Genomic DNA, 26,253 nt, shown 5'->3' on the forward strand with positions numbered 1-26,253 from the left:
CCAGGAGTTCCCTATAACCTGCCTGCTATTAAGTCCAGGTGGTGGGCCCATCATAGTATGTCATGGTAGGAATGGCCGACAAACAAGAAAACCAGTGTAAGTGCTAAACTAGAAATCCAAGTGTTAGCAATTTACCCCATCAGCTTTAAATGACTCCCATCTCTCCAGGAAACCACTCAAATGAGAAAGGTGGTGCTGCAAAACTATATGGCCTTAGATATGCTGACAGCCTCACAGGGAAGGACACGCACCTTAACTGGGCAGGAATGCTGCATTTACATCTTCATGTGAATCCAACATAACTGATTAACACTCCCATATGAAAACAGTCATTAATCAAATGGACGAAATCCCCTTTGCCGATGCTTTACCCAATGGCTTACTTCTCTCCCAGGTAAATGGAGAACCATAGTTCTTACTATACTTTTGCTTATTAGGAACACTTTGTCGTGCTACTTCTTATACTGTTGCTTTGGGATAGGGATACAAAAGCCACCTCTCGATATCTAGCCCTAGGGTCTACGTGGAAAAATTACAGACAAGATTATACGGGCCATCAAGATGTCAGGAGAGGAGTATATGGCTGTTAACATAACTGCCACAATCTTGGGCCCTTACAGTTTCTCCGGTCCTTCCGCTGACCCTACCCAGGCCTGTGCTGTGCAGTGACTCACTTCTCTGTCATCAAGAGCTTTGTAGTTAATAGACATTGTTTAATAATCATTAGGACCAGGTGGCCTCCGAGCTCTGTGAGTCCCCAAAGATGAAAACCTTCACTGACATATTCCCAGTGCCCACAGGACTAGTTACCCGTTCATGAATCTTGACGTAAGAATGCACATCCTGTCTCCAAGCACCTACCCCATACCCTAAGTTAACTATAAAACTCTCCCAATGGCCCCTCGGTGGTGCACAGGACAGGTATGAATGCTCCCGGGCCGCTGTCTGCCTGATCCAGATCCCACCCTGTGAGTAAGTTACCCTGTAAGAAACTCATCCATTGATTAGCTGGAGCTGCCTGCCTAGTTTTCAGTCTCAAGATGCCTTCTCAGTACAGTGGGTGCTTTTTGTTCCCTCTGTCCTCCAACATATGTGAAAAGATATTCTACATCACTGACCATCAGGGAAATGCAAATCAAAACCAAAATATCGGAGAGGAACCAAGATGGCGGAGTAGAAGGACGTACTCTCACTCCCTCTTGTGAGAACACCAGAATCACAACTAGCTGCTGGACAATCATCGACAGGAAGACACTGGAACTCACCAGAAAAGATACCCACATCCAAAGACAAAGGAGAAGCCACAGTGAGACGGTAGGAGGGGCGCAATCACAGTAAAGTCAAATCCCATAACTGCTGGGTGGCTGACTCACAGACTGGAGAACACTTATACCACAGAAGTCCACCCACTGGAGTGAAGGTTCTGAGCCCCACGTCAGGCTTCCCAACCTGGGGGTCCAGCAACGGGAGGAGGAATTCCTAGAGAGTCAGACTTTGAAGACTAGTGGGATTTGACTGCAGGACTTCAACAGGACTGGGGAAAACAGAGACTCCACTCTTGGAGGGCACACACAAAGTAGTGTGCGCACTGGGACCCAGGCGAAGGAGCAGTGACCCCAGGGGAGACTGAACCAGACCTACCTGCTAGTGTTGGAGGGTCTCCTGCAGAGGTGGGGGGTGGCTGTGGCTCACCATGAGGACAAGGACACTGGCAGCAGGGGTTCTGGGAAGTAATCCTTGGCGTGAGCCCTCCCAGAGTCAGCCATTAGCCCCACCAAAGAGCCCAGTTAGGCTCCAGTGCTGGCTTGCCTCAAGCCAAACAACTAACAGGGAGGGAACCCAGCCCCACTCATCAGCAGACAAGCAGATTAAAGTTTTACTGAGCTCTGCCCACCAGAGCAAAACCCAGCTCTACCCACCACCAGTCCCTCCCATCAGGAAACTTGCACAAGCCTCTCAGATAGCCTCAACCACCAGAGGGCAGACAGGAGAAGAAGAAATACAATCCTGCAGCCTGTGGAACAAAAACCACGTTCACAGAAAGACAAGATGAAAAAGCAGAGGGCCATGTACCAGATGAAGGAATAAGATAAAACCCCAGAAAAACAACTAAATGAAGTGGAGATAGGCAACCTCCCAGAAAAAGAATTCATAATAATGATAGTAAAGATGATCCAGGACCTCGGAAAAAGAATGGAGGCAAACATCGAGAAGATGCAAGAAATGTTTAACAAAGACCTAGAAGAATTAAAGAACAAACAAACAGAGATGAACAATACAATAACTGAAATGAAAACTACACTAGAAGGAATCAATAGCAGAATAACTGAGGCAGAAGAACGGATAAGTGACCTGGAAGACAGAATGGTGGAATTCACTGCTGCGGAACAGAATAAAGAAAAAAGAATGAAAAGAAATGAAGACAGCCTAAGAGACCTCTGGGACAACATTAAATGCAACAACATTCGCATTATAGGGGTCCCATTAGGAGAAGAGAGGGAGAAATGCCAAGAGAAAATATTTGAAGAGATTATAGTTGAAAACTTCCCTAACATGGGAAAGGAAATAGCCACCCAAGTTCAGGAAGCGCAGCGAGTCCCATACAGGATAAACCCAAGGAGAAACACGCTGAGACACACAGTAATCAAATTGACAAAATTTAAAGAAAAAGAAAAATTACTGAAAGCAGCAAGGGAAAAATGACAAATAACACACAAGGGAACTCCCATAAGGTTAACAGCTGATTTCTCAGCAGAAACTCTACAAGCCAGAAGGGAGTGGCATGATATACTTAAAGTGATGAAAGGGAAGAACCTATAACCAAGATTATTCTACCTTGCAAGGATCTCATTCAGATTCAATGGAGAAATCAAAAGCTTTACAGACAAGCAAAAGCTAAGAGAATTCAGCACCACCAAACCAGCTCTACAACAAATGCTAAAGGAACTTCTCTAAGTGGGAAACACAAGAGAAGAAAAGGACCTACAAACACAAACCCAAAACAATTAAGAAAATGGTCATAGGAACATACATATCAATAATTACCTTAAACGTGAACGGATTAAATGCTCCAACCAAAAGACACAGGCTTCATGAATGGATACAAAAACAAGACCCATATATATGCTGTCTACAAGAGACCCACTTCAGACCTAGGGACACATACAGGCTGAAAGTGAGGGGATGGAAAAAGATATTCCATGCAAATGGAAATCAAAAGAAAGCTGGAGTAGCAATACTCATATCACATAAAATAGACTTTAAAATAAAGAATGTTACAAGAGACAAGGAAGAACACTACATAATGATCAAGGGATCAATCCAAGAAGAAGATATAACAATTATACATATATACGCACCCAACACAGGAGCACCTCAATACATAAGGCAACTGCTAACAGCTATAAAAGAGGAAATCGACTGTAACACAATAATAGTGGGGGACTTTAACACCTCACTTACACCAATGGACAGATCTTCCAAAATGAAAATAAATAAGGAAACAAAAGCTTTAAATGACACAACAGACCAGATAGATTTAATTGATATTTATAGGACATTCCATCCAAAAACAGCAGATTACAATTTCTTCTCAAGTGCGCAGAGAACATTCTCCAGGATAGATCACATCTTGGGTCACAAATCAAGCCTCAGTAAATTTAAGAAAATTGGAATCATATCAAGCATCTTTTCTGACCACAATGCTATGAGATTAGAAATGAATTACAGGGAAAAAAACGTAAAAGACACAAACACATGGAGGCTAAACAATACGTTACTAAATAACCAAGAGATCACTGAAGAAATCAAAGAGGAAATCAAAAAATACCTAGAGACAAATGACAATGAAAACACGATGATCCAAAACCTATGGGATGCAGCAAAACCAGTTCTAAGAGGGAAGTTTATAGCTATACAAGCCTACCTCAAGAAACAAGAAAAATCTCAAATAAACAATCTAACCTTACACCTACAGGACCGAGAGAAAGAAAAACAAAACCCAAAGTTAGCAGAAGGAAAGAAATCATAAAGATCAGAGCAGAAATAAAAGAAAGAGAAACAAAGAAAACAATAACAAAGATCAATAAAACTAAAAGCTGGTTCTTTGAGAAGATAAACAGAATTGATAAACCATTAGCCAGACTCATCAAGAAAAAGAGGGAGAGGACTCAAATCAATAAAATTAGAAATGAAAAAGGAGAAGTTACAACAGACACCACAGAAATACAAAGCATCCTGAGACTACCACAAGCAACTCTATGACAATAAAATGGACAACTTGGAAGAAACGGACAAATTCTTAGAAAGATATAACCTTCCAAGAGTGAACCAGGAAGAAATAGAAAATATGAACAGACCAATCACAAGTAATGAAACTGAAACTGTGATTAAAAATCTTCCAACAAACAAAAGTCCAGGACCAGATGACTTCACAGGTGAATTCTATCAAACATTCAGAGAAGAGCTAACACCCATCCTGCTCAAACTCTTCCAAAAAATTGCAGAGGAAGGAACACTCCCAAACTCATTCTATGAGGCCACCATCACCCCAAAACCAGACAAAGATACTACAAAAAAAGAAAATTACAGACCAATATCACTGATGAATATAGATGCAAAAATCCTCAACAAAATACTAGCAAACAGAATCCAACAACACATTAAAAGGATCATACACCATGATCAGGTGGGATTTATCCCAGGGATGCAAGGATTCTTCAATATATGTAAACCAATCAATGTGATACACCATATTAACAAACTGAAGAATAAAAACCATATGATCATCTCAATAGATGCAGAAAAAGCTTTTGACAAAATTCAACACCCATTTATGATAAAAACCTCTCCAGAAAGTGGGCCTAGAGGGAACCTACCTCAACATAATAAAGGCCATATACGACAAACCCACAGCAAACATCATTCTTAATGGTGAAAAACTGAAAGCATTTCCTCTAAGGTCAGGAACAAGACAAGGATGTCCACTCTCACCATTATTATTCAACATAGTTTTGGAAGTCCTAGCCACAGCAATCAGAGAACAAAAAGAAATAAAAGGAATACAAATTGGAAAAGAAAAACTGTCACTGTTTGCAGATGACATGATACTATACATAGAGAATCCTAAAAATGCAACCAGAAAACTACTAGAGCTAATCAGTGAATTTGGGAAAGTTGCAGGATACAAAATTAATGCACAGAAATCTCTTGCATTCCTATACACTAACAATGAAAGATCGAAAGAGAAATTAAGGAAACACTCCCATTTACCATTGCAACAAAGAGAATAAAATACCTAGGAATAAACCTACCTAGGGAGACAAAAGACCTGTATGCAGAAAACTATAAGACACTGATGAAAGAGATTAAAGATGATACCAACAGATGGAGAGATATACCATGTTCTTGGATTGGAAGAATCAATGTTGTGAAAATGACTATACTACCCAAAGCAATCTACAGATTCAATGCAATCCCTATCAAATTATCAATGGCATTTTTTAGGGAACTAGAACAAAAAGTCTTAAAATTTGTATGGAGACACAAAAGAGCCCGAACAGCCAAAGCAGTCTTGAGGGGAAAAAACGGAGCTGGAGGAATCAGACTCCCTGACTTCAGACTATACTACAAAGCTACAGTAATCAAGACAATATGGTACTGGCACAAAAACACAAACACAGATCAATGGAACAAGATAGAAAGCCCAGAGATAAACTCAGGCACCTATGGTCAACTAATCTATGACAAAGGAGGCAAGGATATACAATGGAGAAAAGACAGTCTCTTCAATAAGGGGTGCTGGGAAAACTGGACAGCTACATGTAAAAGAATGAAATTAGAACACTCCCTAACACCATACACAAAAATGGATTCAAGACCTAAATGTAAGACCAGACACTATAAAACTCTTAGAGGAGAACACAGGAAGAACACACTTTGACATAAATCACAGCAAGATCTTTTTTGATCCACCTCCTAGAGTAATGGAAATAAAAACAAAAATAAACAAATGGGACCTAATGAAACTTTAAAGCTTTTGCACAGCAAAGTAAACCATAAGAAAGACCAAAAGACAACCCTCAGAATGGGAGAAAATATTTGCAAACAAACCAATGGACAAAGGATTAATCTCCAAAATATATAAACAGCTCATGCAGCTCAATATTAAAGAAACAAACAACCCAATCCAGAAAAGGGCAGAAGACCTAAATAGACATTTCTCCAAAGACATACAGATGGCCAAGAAGCACATGAAAAGCTGCTCAACATCACTAATTATAAGAGAAATGCAAATCAAAACTACAATGAGAAAAAAAAAAAAAAAAAAACTACAATGAGGTATCACCTCACACCAGTCAGAATGGGCATCATCAGAAAATCTACAAACAACAAATGCTGGAGAGGGTGTGGAGAAAACGGAACCCTCTTGTACCGTTGGTGGGAATGTAAATTGATACAGCCACTATGGAGCACAGTATGGAGGTTCCTTAAAAAACTAAAAATAGAACTATCATATGACCCAACAATCCCACTACTGGGCGTATACCCAGAGAAAACCATAATTCAAAAAGACACATGCAAAAAAAAAATTCACATGCACCCCAACGTTCATTGCAGCACTATTTACAATAGCCAGGTCACGGAAGCAACCTAAATGCCCATCGACAGACGAGTGGATAAAGAAGGTGTGGTACATATATACAACGGAATATTACTCAGCCATAAAAAGGAACGAAATTGGGTCATTTGTAGAGACGTGGATGGATCTAGAGACTGTCATACAGAGTGAAGTAAGTCAGAAAGAGAAAAACAAATATCGTATATTAACACATATATGTGGAACCTAGAAAAATGGTACAGATGAACCGGTTTGCAGGGCAGAAATTGAGACACAGATGTAGAGAACAAACCTACGGACATCAAGGGGGGAAAGTGGCGCAGGGGAGGGGGGTGCTGGTATGATGAATTGGGAGGTTGATATTGACATATATACACTAATATGTATAAAATGGATAACTAACAAGAACCTGCTGTATAAAAACAACAACAACAAAAAAAAAACCCCCAAAATATCACTTCACACCTGTTAGAATGGCTATTATCAAAAAGATAAGAAATAACAAGTGTTGGCAAAGATGTAGAGAAAAGCAAACACTTGTGCACTGTTGATGAGAACATAAATTCATGCAGCCACTATGGAAAACAGTATAGAGGCGCCCTAAAAATTAAAAATAGAACTACCATACAATCCATCAATTCTACTTCTGGGTGTTTATCCAAAGAACACAAAAACACTCAAAGAGATACATGCATCCCCACATTCACTGCAGCATTATTTACAACAGCTAAGTCATGGAAACAACATAAGTGTCCATCAATAGAAGAAGTGGATAAAGAAATTGATATATATACACAACAGAATATTACTCGGCCATTAAAAAGAATAAAATCTTGCCCTCTGCGACAACATGGATGGACCCTGACAGCGTTATGCTAAATGAAATAAGTCACAGAGAGACATACATTGTATGATCTCACTTTTATGTGGAATCTAATACAAAAACCAAAACCCAAGCTCATAAATACAGAGAACAGACTTGTGGTCACGAGAGACAGGGGGTGGGGTACAGGTGAGCGAAATGGGTGAAGGTTGTCACAGGGTACAAATTTCCAGTTATAAAATAAGTCCTGGGAATGTAACGTACAGCATGGTGACTACAGTTAATAATGTCACTTTGCATATTTAAAAGCTGCTAAGAGAATAAATGTTAAAAGTGCTCATCCTAAGGAAAAAACTTTACAACTAGGTACGTATTCTAGTGACCATTCTGCAATATGTGCAAATATCAAATCATCACATTGTGCACCTGAAACTAATAACGTGTTATATGTCAATTTTAAAAAAGGATGCTGCAAAATAATCCAATAATGCATTTAAGTACACTGTTTTGGCAGCATTTCACTTAAATCTTAAATCTTGAATGAATAATTTAACGTTAAAAAAAAGACAGTGCAGAGTTCAAAAGAAAGATGAATTTGGTTTGACAAGCGCTGCGACTGTGGTGTCTGTGAAGCAGTAACATGAACCTGAGAGTAGGACAACAGGAGAGAAGCCTAGACTGGGAGACTGAATGATCAGGTGAGAAGTAGGAGTCAGAGCCAGAGAAGAAATTGAGGGATACATTTAGAAAAATGTATCAGTAAAACAGGGCTCCCAAGAGAACCACTGTTTAAAGGATGAAGGAAGACAGGCCTTGAAAGGAAATGGAGAAACTGCTGGAAAAGTAGGAAGAAAACCTGAGCGCAGTCACAACCACCCTGACTCTCTCCCCACTGATCCCTTTCCCCAGGCTCCTTCCTAGATGAGGGCAGCCATTCACGGTTCTAAGCTCACCTGGAAGCCCGACCCTGGTAGGAGAATCCTTGTCTCTTAAAATAATCAACTGCATCCTCAGAGCAGGTCTTCAGAGTGTTCACTCGCACAAATCGAGGCACCTGGGAGGCTAGGAAACCATCAGCAGTGAGTGGGCAGGAACATGGACGGCCCTCTCCTGGGAGGCTAGGAAACCATCAGCAGTGAGTGGGCAGGAACATGGACGGCCCTCTCCTGAGGGCCCGATGGCTACCCCCACCTCCACAACTCCTTCCAGCTCACCTGGGCCAGGTTTGGATCCCCCTTCCAACAGGTCCTCATTCTGGCTCACACCTCGGCGAACCTTGAGCCGGGCCAACTCGGCCTTCAGCCTTGCCTGGTGCCGGTCCAGCAGAGGCTTCCATCGGCCCCCGCGCCCTTTAAAGCCTCTTCCCAGCAATAACTCATATACTAGCACCTGGGGATGGGGAAAGGAAAACAGAAAACCTTGAGCATGAATATCTTGGAACGCCACAGTGTTGGAATTGGAAGAGCTAAACAGACCACCTGTAAAGACGGTAACAGGTAAAAGTGAAACACCTCATTCAAGGTCACACAAGAAATTAATGGCAGATACATGATTTGAACCTGGTGCCTTGCTTCCCAGTCCTGAACCCTTTCCCCACGGCTTCTCACCAGGAAAGCTCTGGATGCCAACCCTCCTCCCTGGTCAACGTCACAGTTTTGTTTTACCTAGAGAGTCCCTGCCGTCGCTACTTTGCACTTCCGTTCTTTATCTTTCACACAAGACTCGAAGGTAAAGCATGTTCATCCCACCTCAATTCATAACCCAGCGAGGGGCTGCGCCTTCTCATTTCAGAGGAGCGACTTGACAGAGTCACACCGTGCACGGTGGCGGTGCTGGGACCAGGTTAGGAGGGGCTCACCCCGCCCGCCCCGCCCCACCCCACCCCACCCCACCCCACCCGTCACCTTGGCCAAGTGCGGACGCAGCTTCTTCTCGGCGCGGAGAAGGCCGGCGCTGGCGATCACTGCGTCCAGCACGGTGGAGTAGCGCTGCGTCTCGCACACCAGCGCGTACAGCTGCTTCACGTTCTGCGCGCGGCCGAGAGAACCCAGGTGAGGCGAGGGCCGGGCCGGGGGAAGCCCCCGCCGGGCACCCGTCCTGGGCCCGAACTCCGAACCCCGTACCCCGCTACCTGGAAGTTGCTGCCGTACACCAGCCCCTTGAGGGAGCCCTGGCGACTCTCCACGCCGGCCAACACGGCCGCCGCCGCCGCGTACAGCGCCATTCTCCACGCCCACGCTTGCGCCTTTACGGCTCTGTCGCGAAGCGCGCCTGGCTCCGCACCGCCCATCCCGCCCGGACTTCCGGGGTCAAAGGGCACGGAGGTTCCAGATCCGGGAGCCACAGTGCCCATCCAGGTCCCCACAGGGCGTGTGCCAGGTGCCTGGCAGGGAGTGGAGGCCGACGCTGGGAGCCCGGTTCACCACTTCTTCGTAGCTCTTCTCTTTTTTCTTTCAATTTTTGCCGATTTCACAGGCAAACAATGAGATTTTATTGATGTTTTAATTTCTGTGATTGAATATTTTCATGTATTATTGGTCATTTGTATTTCTGTTGTGACATGTAAATGTCTTTTGTTCACTCTTCTACCATCGTTCCCTTGGTGCTCTTTATGGATTAACAATATATACCTCTTATCTTAGGTTTTGCCATTTCTTCCAATTTATTGTTGCTTTTTTTTGTTTTCTGGCTGTGCCGCGCAGCCTGCGGGATCCTAGTTCCCCCAAACAGGGGTGGAACCCGCGCACCCTGCAGTGGAAGCACAGAGTCTAACCACTGGACTGCCAGGGAAGTCCCTGTTGTTGCTTTTTAATGTGGTTTATAGTTGTTTTGGGCAACACAGAGTTCTCATTTTTAAGATACTTACCTTTATGGTTTCTGCCTTTGATGTCATGCTTGAAAACTGCTTCACGCCGCTACAATATAGAAATCACTTATGGCTTCATCATTTCACACTTAAATCCATTTAGAATTAGGTTTGGCACGTGATGTGAGAAATGGCTCTTTGTTTCCCAATGGCTAGCCTTTTATGCAATCCTTATGAGGATTCATCTATAGGAACGTTTCCCCAGCCTCACCCATGGGAGGACAGGGATTGTGTGGTATTTGGGTCTACAGCACCCATGTGGTTACTGGTTACATAATGGGTTGATTGAGAAGAAAAAAAACAAAAAACCAGTACACTTGTATCTCAAGCATTCAAGTAGACAGGACTCCATGAACTAGAATATTCCAGCCTGTATATTCTCTGCATTACTAATAGCACATAAGCAAGCATTTTGCAAGAAGGTTGACTCTAGTCTACAATAAAATCACTGAGTCACTTAAAGGTTTAACGCATTCCTGTAGCTCTAGGTTGGTTGTTAGTGATCTTTTAGTGGAACTCTCCTCCTCCCACATCAAATTACATCATCTGTTTTCTTCATAGTACCTATTCCACATGTGGTTATGATTTATTCTCTGTCTCTCCATCTGGCTCCATGAGGGCAAATCCTTGTCTGTCTTGACACTCATCTACCTTTAGCTCCAAGACCAGTGTCTTTCTCACAGTATGGACTTAATAAATACCTGTTGAATGAGTGAAGGAGTGAATGGATGGACAGAGCACAGATTGATGTGGTTCTGGACAACCAGCTGTACTAGAGTTGACCCATCCTAAAACAATCCCCCCTCCTTCAGGTGAGTGGGTAACAGGTACATCACTATTGATACAAGTCCACAGTTTATTCAGATTTCCTTAGTTTTTACCTGATGTCGTTTCTGTCCCTGAATCTCATCCAGGACACCACATTACATTTAGTCATGTCTCTCAAGGCTCCTCCTGTCTGTGACAGTTTCTCAGACTTTCCTTGTTTGTGGTTACCTTGATTACCTTAAGGAGTCCTGGTCAGTATTTTGTAGAACATTCCTCACTTGGAACTCGTCTGTTGTTTTTCTCATGATTAGACTAGGGTTATGAGTTTTGGGGAGAAAGACCACAGGTAAAGGGACATTTTCATTACGTCAGAGCAAGGGCACATAGTACCAAAGTGACATCACTGTTGATGTTAACCGTGATCACCTGGCTGAGGGAGTGTTTGTCCAGTTTCTCCACTGTAAAGCTACTCTGTAACCCTCTGGCCTCTCTGGCAGGACGTCACTATGTGTAGCCCACATTTAAGGAGGCTATTATGCTCCCCCTCCTTGAGGGTGGAGTAGCTATGTAAATTACTGGGAATTCTGCACAGATTTATCTCTTCTCCCCCATTTGATTAAACAGTCATTTATTTGTATCAGTATGGATTCAGGGATATTTATTTTATACTTTGGACTGTAATCCAAAATATTTTGTTGCTTAGATTATTCTTGTTTTGACCACTGGAAGTGCTTTCAGTTGGCTCCTATATCCTTTTCACAGGGCTCTACTACTACTGTACTTTTTTTTTTTTCACGTTTGTCCGGGTTGGAGCATTTCCTTGCCTTCTGGCACTATAAGATACTGAGGCTCATTTGGTGTATTTCCTGTTCTAGTCCCAGAATCAGCCAGTTCTCCAAGGAGCCCTCATTCCTTTTATTGTAGAATGGTATTAAGAAATCAAGATCTGAGTGCTAGCTGACCTGGGTCTGTCAATTTTTTTTAATGTTTTACTTATATTATTTGATTATTTTTGCCTGTGTTGGGTCTTCATTGCTGTGTGCGGGCTTTCTTCTAGTTGTGGCGAGCAGGGGCTGCTCTTTGTTGCAGTGCGTGGGCTTCTCATTGCAGTGGCTTCTCTTGTTGTAAAGCATGGGCTCTAGGTGCGCAGGCTTCAGTAGTTGTGGCACACAGGCTCAGTAGTTATGGCTCACGGGCTCTAGAGCACAGGCAGGCTCAGTAGTTGTGGCACACGGGCTTAGTTGCTCCGCAACATGTGGAATCTTCCTGGACCAGGGCTCAAACCCACGTCCCCTGCATTGGCAGGCGGATTCTTAACCACTACGCCACCAGGGAAGCCCTGAGTCTTTTAATTTTTAAAATGTGACCATTAGAAAACATAAACCTACATATGTGGCTCATATACTTCTGCTGGACAGCACTGCCTCTGTCCTAAAAATGCCTTCTCTTAATCCCACCTTCTCCCAAGCTCTTGACCCAGTTTACTTTTTCCCTTCACTATCAAACTTTTTTTTTTAATTTATTTTTGGCTGCGTTGGGTCTTCATTGCTCCGTGCGGGCTTTCTCTAGTTGTGGCGAGCGGGGGCTACCCTTTGTTGCAATGCATGTGCTTCTCATTGTGGTGGCTTCTCTTGTTGCAGAGCACAGGCTCTAGGCGCGTGGGCTTCTGTAGTTGTGGCACGTGGGCTCAGCAGTTGTGGCTCGCGGGCTCTAGAGCATAGGCTCAGTAGTTGTGGTGCACGGGCTTAGTTGTTCCACAGCATGTGGGATCTTCCTGGACGAGGGATCGAACCCATGTCCCCTGCAATGGCAGGTGGATTCGTAACCACTGTGCCACCAGGGAAGTCCCACTATCAAACTTTTTAAATGGAGACTCAGCAATCGTTGCCTTTACATCTTCATCGCATGCTATTATCTAACTGCCTGCAGTCTGTTTTCCACCAGCTGCACTGAGATGGGTCCCTCCCAAACTACCAAGAATCTCCAAATATTCCTTAGGCCTTTCCTGCTGAATCTGGGGTTTCATGGCACTGTTGAACACACCTTCTTTGTTGGTAAGCTTTGGCTTCTATGACCTCTCCTGCTAGCATACCCTCCCATCTCTCTGCCCGTTTCTAAGGTTCCTTGGCAACCCCGTCTAAGCTGTTCCCCTAGGTTCTGGTGTTCCATTCTCTGACCTCCTTTCTGTCAGTCGGATATTTTCTCCCTGAGCAGACTCGCCCACTCCCACACTGTCATTATCACAGGACAAAGTTAACATACACTAAAGTAGCATAGATGCCCCCACCCCGGATCAGCCCCCACCATCATCTCCAGGCCCAGCTCCAGCTGCAGCATCCCTTTTGGACCTAGATCCCGGAAGGCTCTTCTCCTCTGCCTGTCTTCCACTTCTTTCAGCTTAAATGCCAACTCCACACGAAGAGTTAACTGCTCTTTCCTCTGCCTTCTGCACATTGGATGTGTATCAGTTAAGATCTTTCGGTTGCAAGCACAAACACTAACTCTGGTTAGCCAAACAACAGAGGGGATTTATTAAATGGGTGCAGAAGTACGCCATTGCGTCTGTCAGGGTCTGGCTGGAGGCAGAAAGGTGCACATAAATGAGTAGCTGAGTTTAAAGAAGGGACTGTTTCTAAAAGAACAGTGGGAGTTAAGGGGCCCCTACGGAAGACGGCACGGTGCTCACTGTTCAGCGACAGGAACAAGGGAAGAGCAGCAGAGGGAGAGGGCTGCCTGCCAGGAGTCTTCAGTAGAGGGAAGGCGCCAACGCATAGCCCAGCAGGCAGAAAACTAGGAAAAGAAATACCTCCAACTCCCTCTATTGCCCTGGGATCTCCTGCCAGGCCCTCCCCTCAGCCGAACCCAACAGGAAGCCAGAGGGGTTTGCATTCCAGCGGGGCCAGCCTCCCAGGACACAGCATGGTGGAGAAGGGTGGAGAGTGGAGGTAGACTGATGGAATTGAAGGAAGAGCTGCAAAACCAAAAACCAAGTCTGGAAGGTGTGAAGCATACAGCAACCAAGGCCAAGGCCCGACAGATTCAGCTGATCAAGAGACGACAACCAGCTTTTGATTCAGTTTATTACTCAACATAGACAGCAGGAGGAAGATTAGCCAAAGGTGGAAGCTGCACGTGGGCCTCGTTGCCCCGCCGAAAAGGATGGTGTGGAAATCAAAGGGCTCGTGGCTGCAACTTGACTTGTGGGATATCCCGTTGCTGAGGAGCCAGTTCTAGATGCGGCTAAGCTCTTTTATAGACTGCAGCCCTACTGGGAGGGAAGGGGGGCAGAAAGCTTCAGAGCTTCTCACAGCCAGGGAGGTGATGTCCTGAGTCTCCCGTGAGGATAAAGGTCGGTAAAGATGGCCTTGAGGTAGCGCCTCACGATCTTCCTCCCTCTTCTGTTCCTGGAGGATCGTTCAGATAAGGCTGTGGGTTGAGACTTTGTCTGTGTGGCCGATGTGGATTCATGCCAGGGTGACAGGGCAGGGCTGTGCCCCAAGGAAGGCTCTTGGACGGGTCCACAGACCTCAGGGCACAAGGCTGGGGAGCTTCTCTCTAAAGCACCAGACCTCAGATGACTCAGCCCCAGCCACTCTCTCTCTCTCTTCCAATTTTCATGTTCTTGGGAAGGAATTCAGCTGTCCCAGCCTTGGTCTGGGGTGACCACAGGGCAGGCTCAGCATGCACAGACCTGGGCTCTGGACCCACTCCCATGTGCCCGGCAGCTTTCAGGGATGGGCCACACCCCCATCTGGCCCCTACTTGCTTCTGCTCTGCAGGAGTGTCATTTCCATCTTCTCTAACAGAGACGGAAGTTGAGAGAAGTCTCTGGGGACAGAGCAATGACGGAGTGTTTGCTGTGACTAACCAGAGACCGATGGGCAGGGGCGGAAGAAGATGTGGCCCCGCCAGAGGCTGGAGCTGCTTTTAAAGGCCTGAGCATAAAGCAGTGGGTGCGTACAGCGGCTGATAACTGCAAATCATTTGAAAAGGAAGAAATAACGTCAATTTTATGATCCTTAAAGTCATTTAAAGTTCACAGTGATGGGGGGAAGTCACGTGTGGGAGCGTTTCCACCCTCAGGGGGAAGAGTAAGCAGAGATTGCGGTTAGGAGGGCCCAAGGGAAGCCCAGCTTGACCCGCGGGCCCCACGGCCTGGCTCCACTGGTTAACAAGCAGGTTAATAGCCTGGAAAGAGGTTAATAAACACACCCCTGACTGCTGGGGATGGGACCGTGGTCCTCTCCCTATCGTTAAACGTTTCTAGGGACACCCAGGCAGGAAGACCTCCCCGAACGACTGCATAACCTCTGCTCACCAGAGCCGGTAGGACCCCTCGAGCCCCCATGCCCAGCTGGGAAGGCAGGCCCCCGAGCAGCGCTACAGCTCGGTGGGCTGCGGGCGGGCGAGGTGGCTGGGCCCGCTGGGCGGGGGCAGCACCAGCGGCAGGGAGTTGCTGCCCCTCTCGTGCCAGCACGTGTCCAGGATGGGGTAGAGCTTGCCCTGGAAGTCGGCCTGGAACGTGTAGAGCGGCCGCAGGTCGTCGGGGCGGTCGGCATCGAAGAAGGTGAGCTCGCCCTGTTCGTAGTGCAGGTAGACGCCGATGCGGTGAGGGTGGCCGGCCACGGGCAGGGGCGCCCGCGGGCAGCCGAAGGCCTCGTACACCCGGCCCTCCTTCAGGCCGATGAGCCACACGCCGTGCCCTGGGGACTTGGGCAGCTTGCCCTTGCGACTGGCTGTGCCCTTGATGACCCCCAGGCGCCAGTCGCTCTTGCTGCCCACCACCACCTCCCAGTAGTGGCGGCCGCAGGAGAAGCCCCTGCTGGCCAAGACGCAAGTGCTGTAGTCGAAGCGCTCGGGCTGGCTGGCGCGCCGCTGGGCCAGGAGCCCACACTGCACCACCGTGTTGCCCTTGGAGAGCTCCAGGAGTGGGTGGGCCGTGGCGGGATCCAGCTTGAGGGACTCCGGAGCTGGGAGAGATCAGAGGAGATGTGTATTCAAGCCTCGCAGAAGGCGGCAGGCCCTGCCCCAAGGGAGGCCGATGGCAGGCCCTGAGCTCCTCGGGAGAAGAACTGAGTCGGCCTCTTCCCTGTATCCGCAGCGCCTAGAAGGGGCTGGGGTCTGGAGCAGGCAACCCTGAGGACATTTGCCGAATGAGTGAATGATGCCTGAAGGGTGGAGAATGGGCTGCTGCAAGCCCAGGCATTCTGGCAAGGGAAACGGTGCAGGCGGCCTGCCTAAGGCGGAGGTGCCAGTGGAAGGATCTGGGAGACGGCCTGTCACGTGGGCGCCTCAGCTTCACTCCCCAGGTTTTCTGGAGCCTCTAACAACGCCAGTGGTTTCTTGGATACCCTAGCAGCCCAGTCAAGGACAAACTATCCCCACTGACCTCTTTGCTCGCTGCCAGATAAGCAGTTTTCACCTAAAACGTGCAAACAGCATTCATGGTTCAGAGATCACCTGCAGGTTTTGTTCCCCCTTCCCCCTCTTGTTCTTATATCAGCCCTGTTTGTGCCTTTGTTGGATGAAATCGGTCTGTTGATTGATCTTATGTGCTAGTAAGGAAGGAGTTAAAGGTCCGAGTTATTTTTTGGCAGAGCAGCCGCTGCCATTTATTAAGTACTAAACCACACACACACACAGACACACACACACGCGTCTACTTAGAAACTACGCAGCCCAGCAAGGTGGGCTCTTCACAGATGAGGAAACTGAGGCTCAAAAATTACACCACTCTCCCAGTCACTAGTAAGAGATGGAACGGGGCTTGAGCTCCCCCTGCTGGCGGAAGCCCACCACCGCGCCCTCACCGTTAGCTGTGCCAGGCCCCACTCCAGTTCTCTGCACCTCATACACTGGAAGGAGGATGGGTGGGTGGGGTCTCACCTGGCAGAACCTTTCGGAAGAGCCTTTTCCACGCAGTCAGCTTGATGTCAGCCTGGTGCAGGCCTGGCTTGAAGGAGATGGGGCTGAACGCGCCTTCCAGGGGCCGGGCCTGCTGGAGCTCTGCACTGGGGGCAAAGGTCCACAGTGATGGTGGAGCTGCTTACCGTGCACCCCAGCCCTTCACCCAGACGCAGGTCCAACCAGCCAAGCCACAGCTCAGAAGACCGTGCACTGAAGATGCCCACCATGTACCCGCCCCCCTCTGAGGACCTGCCTCCTTCCTGGAAGGGGAAACACTCTACATCAGTAGCTCTCAAAGTGCAGGTCTGGGAGCAGCAGCAGCACCTGGGGGCTTGTTAGAAACGCAAATTGTCTTGGGTCCCACCCCAAGCCTGCTGAATCAGAACTCATTACTGGGGCCCAGTGACCTCTGCTTTAATTGAGCCCTCCAGGTGGTTCCGATGCACCGTTTGAGGACCACTTCTCTGTATCTGGTGACCCTGGCCCCCAGCTCCAGCTGGAGTGGAAACCAAACTCAGCCAATCAGATCCTCTGTCCATTCATTTAAGCCAATGCTCCTAACCAAATTGTCCTTAAGGCTAAGGGAAATTGGAGAAAACAAGGAGACTCTCGTAAACGTGGCAGAGGAAGGCTCAGGAACTGCACAGGTGATTCGTTTGTTGGGTTTGGAACATGGATCCAACCCTTCCTACAAGCCATGGTGCATGTTTCCTTACCCACCATCACCCACCTCATCTCCTGTTCTGCTCTGCATCATCCTTTACACCCATGATATTGAAATTCTCACAATACTCCAAACCTGCACACACTTTACCCTTTCACGTGAGTCAGCGTGCCTAGCAAATGCCTGTCCTCTGCCCTTCTCAGCCATCCCACCTGTGTGCTGTCTTTGCCGATCTCCCCCCAGTCACCTCCCCCTCTGTGTTAATTCTTTAGCTTGTGTGAACTTCTACTGTTCTAGGTGCCCATAGTGATGTAACCATACTTCACCGCCGCCTCCCACAAGGATTGGAGACCCCTAAAGGCAAGGCTGTCACTTTCCCTGGGCTCAGTACAGAACCAGATGTGGGCAGCTGCTCCCGGCACCAGTAAAACTGAAGGGAGGATCCAGTGGAGATGAGACGCCCATGCCCGCAGCCACCAGGCCCTCGCTGAGAGTGCCCTCCGAGGTTATTACCTGGAGGCCATGGCATGGTACTTCTGGAAGACAAGAGGGAGGAGGGTTAGAGCATGGACGAGGCTATGCGGAAGCCGACAGGAAGGGGGAGGCACTTGGAGCCCCAGTGGCCTTGGCACAGGGGACACTCCCTTGTCCACTCACCCGGATGAACTCATGGTGACTCTCGTTGCCGAACTGCTCCAACACACCCACAGCCTGGACTAGCCGCTCCCGAGCACCCCGGGCCTGCTCCAGCTGCATGTCCAGGGAGGCCACGAGGCCACGGGTGTGACCCTCCACCCCCTCCAGGCAGCGGGCCTTCTCCTCGTCCACCAGATGGTGCAGCTCCTGGAACTCACTGCGGATCACCCAGCTGAAGACATCAGACTCATTCTGGGACAGGGAGGGGCTGGTCAAGGCAGGAGCCATGGCTGACCTCGGCGTCCCCAGAGCCTGGCAGCTCGGGCCTTCTGACCGGGCTGGTCCTGGTACCCAAGTCCCAGGGCTGACTCCTGCCAGGTGTTCACACACTGTGCCTGGGGATCCCGGATGTGGCCCCGGGGGGAGGACGACAGTGGCAGGGCAGAGGCTGAGCCCCCAGCTCCCAGTTCCAACACAGTGGCTCCCCTTTTGGCCATCTTTGCTAACAAGTGTGAACGTAAGATTTTGCTTTATCACGGGGTTCCACAACTGAAAAAAAGTCTGAAAGGCCCTGGAGAGCAGACTTTGGAGTGAGATAACAAGGGTTCCCCGTGTGACCCTGAGTTCTGCCTCCATCAGACGGGGTAAAGCGGGCTCCCTCTCCAGGATGAGGAAGATTAATTGAGTTGACTTTCAACGGATGCCGGTCTCCTGCTCGTTTCATGACTACCTGTAGGGCCCAGGCTCCACAGACTCCCAGACCCAAGTGCCCCTCATTTAGGAAAAGCAGACAGCCACCAAGGGCTTCAAGCCTTTCCGTGCCTGTGCTCTAAGGTACTAGGAGGGCATTGCCCAGGCTGTCAATGTCAAGCAGCCACAGGTGGCAGAGGACGGGCAGTTATGCCCACGTATTAAGCTGTTTACCTCCGGGACTTGGGTTCTAGGTTATCTCAGTCTCAAGGACGTGGAGGACACAAGCCAACTTGGCGACAGTCCTGACAACTGTGCTGAATTCCTCCAAGAGCCTTTGCACTTCCCCCACCCCACCCTGGAATGCTTTGAATTCTGGCTTTATATGGAAGGCATGGCTTCCTGTCAGGAAAGGGAAGGCGGGTGGCCGGCCCCAGGGAGGGGCACGGAGGGGCGGGGCGCTCACAACAATCCGGGTCCTGTTGTTCACCAGTCTGGCGATTTGCTCCTCCACCTTCTTCTGCTCCTGCTTCAGGTCGGAGATGAGGGCTGCTAGCTCCTCCTGGAGGCAACAGGCCCCATGAGCCAACGACCCCTTCACCCCCACCCCCAGCTCCCGGGGGCAGCCCGACGGCCACAAGCACAAAATAGGAAAGGCTATTCAAGAATATTCCACACTGACAGCACGGACTGCCCGGACGGAAGAGATCTCCACGTCATCACTCTCTATGCCGTGGACAGAGATGCTACACGTTGTTACAGCCACCAGAAGTCACCACACAACATCCAAGTGGGGCGACTGCCAGTCTGAAGTCGACACTCCCTGCGTGGAGTGCTGCCCGTAGGGAACCCACCTGGGAAACTTGCTGGTCACCAGCAGGTCCAGAATCAGTGGGCATTTCATCAGGAGTCATCACAGAAAGGCTGGCCCCAAGTGAAGCCAATGGTGCATGCAATGGCCAAGGGAGGGGCCACCTGGTGACCCCCCACTCCCTATAAAGACCTGAATCCATTTCCAGCAGGCCTGGGCCCAGGCTGGATTTAGGGCCTCCCAGGCTGAAGTAAACTTCTCCTAGGTTGCCCTGGCCCATATCTGACTTAACCTTAGGGATCCAACCAGAACCACCTAGAGCACCAACTGGCCACACGACCTAATGCAGCCCTGCTGGTTTGTGCCCACGGAGTGCGCAGAATCTTTGGCTTAGACAGTGCCCGAGCAGAAGTCCGCTGCAAGAGCCTTTCCGGGAGGGAGCTGAGAAAAAAATAGAGCCAGCATGGAGATAAATGAACACAGAGTCCTTGCTCTCCATAACAAGGCATCCGATCTCATGGGAGCCTGAGAAGGGCATCCCAGTGGTAACCCTCCCAAGGCAAAGAGAGATGGGACTAGTTCTTTCTCATCAACTGGGCCACAGTGAGTGGAAACAGAATTATGCAAATAAACAAAGTATCTTAAGATCCCAATCAATAGGAGAAAACAGGAATGCATGAAAGAGATCTGATAATGGAACGTAACTTAGTTGCAGCGCACGGAGGAGTCTTGAGATCACAAAAACCCACATCCAAAAGCAGGACCCAAGCCCTCCCAGCTCCTAGCCAGAAATGACGGGCTCCCAGGAGTCTCCTCCTCCGCCAGGCAGCCCTCTGCTGATAAAACTCGACTCAGTTTCACTGCACTGCAATTTGGCTTCCTCCTTTCACACTCCCCTAAAACTACTCTTGCCAAGATAACCAATTCTTACTGCTAAACCAGACAGGCTCTTTTCAATCAGCAGACATTTCACACAAGTGATTTCCTACTTGTCAAAATGCTCTGTTCCTCTGGTTTCCTGGAGGCTACATTCAGCCAACGTTCCCACTCCCTCAGTGAATTCCTTCCGGCTCCTTTTCAGAGTTCTCTCTCTACCCAAATCTTAAGTCCTGATGCTCCTGGGGGCATCATCTTCCCCATCACTCCTGCAGACTCTCCCGGTTGGTCTTCTCCACACCTGTGGCTTCAACGACCGCCTGTATGTAGATTACTCCTAATCTCTTATTCCCAGCCTCACTCTCCAATCTATCCCCTGGCAGAGCGATCGAGCCACATCATGACTCTGCTTAAAACCTTCCAATCCTGGTTCTCTGAATAAACCCCTAATCCCGTCTCATGTCACACAGGCCTTTTCATGACCTGACCCCCGCTTACCTCACCTCACTCCCACCTCACTCTCCCTCGTGCTTATTGGAACAATGTAGAATTCCTCAAATGTGCCATGCTGTTTGCCTCCTGGCCTTTTGCACGAGCTCTTTTTATACTTAGGATGCTTTTCCTCCCTTTCTTTTCCTTTCAAGTCCTCCTTATGGTTCAGGTCTCAGCTTACCAGTCCACTTCCTCCAAGGAGCCTTCCCTGACCACCTGAGACCACGCAGGAGCCACGTTCCAGATGGTCTCACCATTGCCTGCACTTAACCTTGACAGCAGCCCCTGACACACGGGACTCTGTCAGACCCCCGGACTGTGAGCTCTGGTGCAGGGTGAACTTCTCGCCCACTGCTGTACCATGGGCGCCAGTGTAGCACCTAGCACATACTAGATGCCCAGGAAATGCCTGTGGGTAGGGGAACTTGGTGGACAACCTGGCTTGGCCCTGTGCACCTTTCCTACTTCTCTCCCAGGGTTGAAGGAGCAAAGAAATGCTGCCCAGAGCACTCAGCCAGGAAAGCCCTGCAACAGCTTCCAGGGGCCCCTCTGTCTATGGATCTCGATGCTTTTCCCTCATCCTGCCCCCTCCCCTGAATTTCCTCATTCCTCATCCTTACTGCCCCCAGCCGCCCACCCGCCCAAACGCTGGGCCAGGTACCCTATTGCAATTTACTTCCAAAAGCCCTTCCTGTCCTTCCTTGATCTGGTGCCAGGGGAATGAAAACTGGCCGTGGTGTGAGTCCTAGCTCTGCCACTGAAAAACTGTATGCGCTTGACTAAGACCCTTACCTCCTGGGAGCCTGTTTCCTCATTTGCAAGTACGACAATAACCCCGCTCTTCATAAACCTTAGATCAATAGACTAACCTGAGACGGTGTCATTATTATTATTCATACACAGTGATCTGCTAGTTCTGAGGCAACGGTCCATGAGGGCAGGAATCCATTGATTCCACAGATACGTTTTGGGCATTTACTACCTGGCCGGCACGGTCCTAGGCACGGAAATATCCCAGGGAATGAAACAAAGTCCCCGTCTTCACCTGCCTGAGAGTGCAGTCCCCTGAGCGCCCAAGAATCTAATGAGGGCTACAGAGAAGACTAAAGCAGGGGAGCGGGCTAGCACGTGACGCAGGGGGCTCTCCATCCGGTGGGTCACCTAGTCCCCAGCACCTGGAGACTGGAGCCGCTGCTCAAAAGGTGATTGGTGGATGAGCAGATGCTCTGCAAGTTCTGCTCCAGAACAGGGCTGACCCTGGACCCCTCTGTGCCGGGCGATGGCCCCAAGGCCTCAGGACCCGGCTCTGTGTCCCCAGGGGCGGCCCGGCTTCCCACCCCCCAGCAGCCTCGCTGCCCACCTTCATGCGGCTGTAGACGGTAGAGACAGGCGTGACCCGGTGGTGCTGGTGGGAGCCCAGCAGGCCGCAGAGGCCGCAGATGAGCTCCTGGTCCTTCTCACAGAAGAGGCTGAGAGGGTTCCGGTGGTGCGCACAGACCTGGGGCTCAGGGTCCCCGGGGAGCTGCAGGGCTTCGATCACCCTCGCCAGGGAGACGTTAGGCGGGGAGCTGCTGCAGTCCACCTCCTGCCGGCACACGGGGCAGCGCAGCTCCGAGTCCGGGTGACGGGACAGGGACAGCAGGCAGCCCTTGCAGTAGGAGTGGCCACACTGCAGCATCAGGGGCTCCTTGAAGACCTCCAGACAGATGGGGCACTGCAGGCGGTCCTCCAGCTCGGGCACGCTCACTTGCCACGCCATCCACGGAGTCTGCTGGAGCCCAGGGCGGCCTCCCTGGAGCCTGCTCTCTCCACTCCTTTGGCCCCCAGCCCCCAAGGGCCCTGAAAGGAGAGGCTCTTAAGGACGCCAGTCTTCGATTCCAGTCCTGACTCGCTATGACTTTGGGTCTGTTTTCCCATCTTTAAAACAAAGGGCTTAAATGAAAAGTGTGGTCAGTTGGAGGTCCAGGAGTCAACATTTTTAACTCGGATTTGGAGGTAAACATGAAAGAGGCCATCTGCAGGGTCATATGGAGTGACACTAATAATGCAAGCTCCAGCCCAGTAGTGTCCTGACCTAGAACTGGAGAGCGAAAACAAGCCAAGGTCTTTCCCACCTTCTAGATCGGTTCTCAAACTGGCGAGCAGCTGTTGGAAGCAGAGTTACAATAGAATTCCTGAGTCACCCCTTCACACATCTCAAATGAACCCCAGAAATCTGCACTGACAATTGACACCTCCAGGCCATTCTAAAGCGGAGTTCTGTCTTAGAACAACACTGTTCCAGAGAGTCTGGGACCCTGGAGAGTGGTCTCCTGAGCTCCCACCCTGCTCCTCTGTAAAAACTGACTGGCGTCTCACCAGAAGTCGGCAGTGGGCCAGGGGAACCCCACACTGGACTACCTGGCTTCTCGGGAATCCGCCGAGCCCCCCACCGGGGCCTCACACCAGCATCATCGACTTGATCTGCTCTGCCTTCTCTTCTCCCCAGGATGGGACAGCAGGTGCAGAGATCTGGGGATTGTAGCTGGACACCAGTTCTACCTAGTCTCTGCTCCTTTCCTCCTCCCCTTTCCCAGAAACACCCCGGTGTCCTCAAGGTCACTCAGAATCAGGTGGAACTAGGCCATATCACGGGACCGGAGAGGCAGCCTCTGTTCCGCCGGCTCTGATAGCGGCAATGCTCAGGTGCTTGCCTTGGCCAGGCATGGGGGAGGGGCAGAGACAGAGGGACTGGGTACCTATTCATACCTCACAGACCCCACACGGGAGTGGACTCGTGCTTTGACACAATTCTTTCTGAATCTCAATCTCTCCCTCTCTCTCTCTAGAATAATGAAGGTATTTTTAGTTACCTAGATTTTTAAACTGATGTATAACTTCTACAAAGTGCACAAATCTTAACTACACAGCTGCGGTACAACTTATATGTGTATACTCACTCACAAGGTCAAGGTACAGAGGAGCAGGACTTCCCTGGCGGCGCAGTGGTTAAGAATCCTCCTGGCAATGCAGGGGACATGGGTTCGAGCCCTGGGCTGGGAAGATTCCACATGCCACAGAGCAACTAAGCCCGTGCGCCACAACTGCTGAATCTCGCGTGCCTAGAACCCGTGCTCCGCAACAAGAGAAGCCACCGCAATGAGAAGCCCGCACACTGCAACTAGAGAAAGCCCACGCGCAGCAACAGAGACCCAATGCAGCCAAAAATTAAATAAATTTATAAAACAAAGATACAGAGGAGCTTCTGGGTTGGTGAACACATCCATGCGCTGGGAGGGTGGTGCACCCCAGTTCCACGGGGACAGAAGTTCCTACACTTTGGACCCTTCCAGATTTCACCCTATATACCTTTTCATATGGCCGTTCATCTGTATCCTTTACCATAAACTGGTAAACATTTTCAAAAAAGATCAACATACAGAACATTTTCAGTACCCAGAGGCTTCCTAATGCATCCCCCATTCAGAACCCCTAACAGTATCCTGACTTACATCATCATAGATTAATGTGGCCTGGCTTTGAATTTCAAATAAACAGAATTACATAGCATGTATTCTTTTGTGTCCAACTTCTCTTACTCAATATTGTTGAATTACAAACATTTTTATTAAGGTTATTTCGAAGGTTTAGAAGTTCAATGTCATTTTGTTGTATAGTTAATAAATATTATGGTCATACTCTACTATTCGTATCATGGCTGTGTGGTGGGAACTCACTGAATGGAAAAGACAGGGGTGGGTGAGGGTCTCTAGAAGTGTTAAGAAACAAGGAGCTTTGGATCAGCAGGCCACGACCCCTGCAGGCCTAAGCACCCATGTCTGTCAGCGGGGTGAGGTCTCTACCCCAGTGACAAGCTAGACCAAGGGCTGGTAGAGGCAGGTAGAAAGCCAATTTTATTGAATTGGACAAATATTTATTGAGAACCTGCTATGAGTCAAGCACTAGGCTGGGTATTAGGGATCCATTAGAGAACAAGACAGACAAGGCTTCTGTCCTTTTGGATTTTATAATATATGGGGGTAGGAGTAGGGTGAGGCCATAAATAAACTAGATAATATAATAGCATTAAATGCTATGCAGGAAGTAAACGGTGTGGTAAGAAAGAGGGAGGTGGAGTGGCAGGATTGTGAGGTGCATTCTAGAAGGGGGGCAGGACAATCTTTCAGGAGGGATGCTTGAGCTGAGAACTGAAGGATACCAAGAGGCCAGCCACCTGAAAGGAGGGCAGTCCGGGCAATGGGTAAGCAAGTGCACAGGCCTGAGGCTGGAAAGAGTTCCGTACAATTGACCCTTGAGCAGTGTGGGGTTCATCCTCATATACCTTAGAGTCGGCCCTCTCCACCCATGGATTCCATCAACCACGGACGATGCAGTACAGTAATACGTACTATTGAAAAATGTCTGCGTGTAAGTGGACCCTCGCAATTCAAACCCCTGCTGTTCAAGGGTCAACCGTATTTGTGAGATCCACCAGAGAGGGGGCCTGGGTGGCTGGATCACAGTTAAGCCAGAGGGAACATCAGAAGGTGAGGTCAGAGGGGTTGGCAGGGAGGGCCCTGTAGACCAGGGCAAAGGTTTGGATTTAATTTCAAGGGCAGTGGGAGCTATTGGCGGGTTTTAAAGCAAGGGGATATGATCTGATTTATATTTTTAAAAGATCCCTCTATCCGCTGTGTAGATAACAGATCACAGTGGCTAGAGCACCTGGGTGGGTGGATCGTGATGCCAAGGAGATCAAGGTGAAAAAGGCAGACGGGAGAATCCAGAGTCAGATGCCTGACTGAGGACAACCAGGTGAAGCAGCTGAGTAGCCCAGTGGTCTGCAGACTTCAGCAGACACAAGGATCACATGGGGGCTTGTTAAAAGAGAAACCTGTGGGCCCAGGCCCCAGACTTTCTGATTCAGGAGTACAGGGAGGGGTCCAACAATTTTGTCCCAATTTTTATAAGTTCCCAGGCAACACTGATGCTGCTAGTCTGGGGACTACACTTTGAGAACCACTGAAAAAGTCAATTGGACACAGGCACCTAGAGCTCTGGTTCCCAGGGGAGGCTCTAGGCTGTCCTGGTATATCACATACTTAAACCTGGGAATGGTTGG

General features: G+C 48.9%; 2 protein-coding genes across 3 annotated transcripts in view; both read right to left on the minus strand.

Annotated features, from left to right (window-relative positions):
• NSUN5 (NOP2/Sun RNA methyltransferase 5) overlaps nt 1-9,692 on the minus strand; it is a 33,931-nt gene extending 24,239 nt beyond the window's left edge. The window contains exons 1-4 of the mRNA XM_065892272.1: nt 9,574-9,692; nt 9,347-9,469; nt 8,657-8,831; nt 8,396-8,504 (exon numbers count right to left, since the gene is read on the minus strand). Coding sequence (XP_065748344.1) covers nt 8,396-8,504; nt 8,657-8,831; nt 9,347-9,469; nt 9,574-9,666 — 500 coding nt within the window. The 5' untranslated portion in view covers nt 9,667-9,692. The remainder of the gene's footprint in view (nt 1-8,395; nt 8,505-8,656; nt 8,832-9,346; nt 9,470-9,573) is intronic.
• A 5,764-nt stretch (nt 9,693-15,456) lies between these two features.
• TRIM50 (tripartite motif containing 50) lies at nt 15,457-22,911 on the minus strand. 2 transcript variants are annotated; one of them, XM_065892605.1, is made up of 6 exons: nt 22,513-22,911; nt 19,440-19,535; nt 18,305-18,535; nt 18,161-18,180; nt 16,963-17,087; nt 15,457-16,046 (listed from the first exon to the last, which is right to left on the minus strand). In XM_065892605.1, exons 1-6 carry the CDS (start codon nt 22,909-22,911, stop codon nt 15,457-15,459), a joined length of 1,461 nt encoding a protein of 486 aa, XP_065748677.1. The 2 variants fall into 2 exon arrangements, with proteins under 2 accessions (XP_065748677.1, XP_065748676.1); XM_065892604.1 differs by having other exon boundaries at nt 18,161-18,183.
• Nucleotides 22,912-26,253: the final 3,342 nt, after the last annotated feature.

Source organism: Phocoena phocoena, chromosome 15, assembly GCF_963924675.1.
Source record: "Phocoena phocoena chromosome 15, mPhoPho1.1, whole genome shotgun sequence".
Lineage (NCBI taxonomy): Eukaryota > Metazoa > Chordata > Mammalia > Artiodactyla > Phocoenidae > Phocoena > Phocoena phocoena.

Coding starts and splice junctions, on each gene's coding strand:
- TRIM50 (XM_065892604.1), bottom strand. CDS start 22,911: ATGGCGTGGCAAGTGAGCGTGCCCGAGCTGGAGGACCGCCTGCAGTGC. Junction 18,184..18,304: donor GTCACCATGAGTTCATCCGG/GTGAGTGGACAA, acceptor CTTGTCTTCCAG/AAGTACCATGCCATGGCCTC. Junction 17,088..18,160: donor TACCATGCCATGGCCTCCAG/GTAATAACCTCG, acceptor CTTTGCCCCCAG/TGCAGAGCTCCAGCAGGCCC.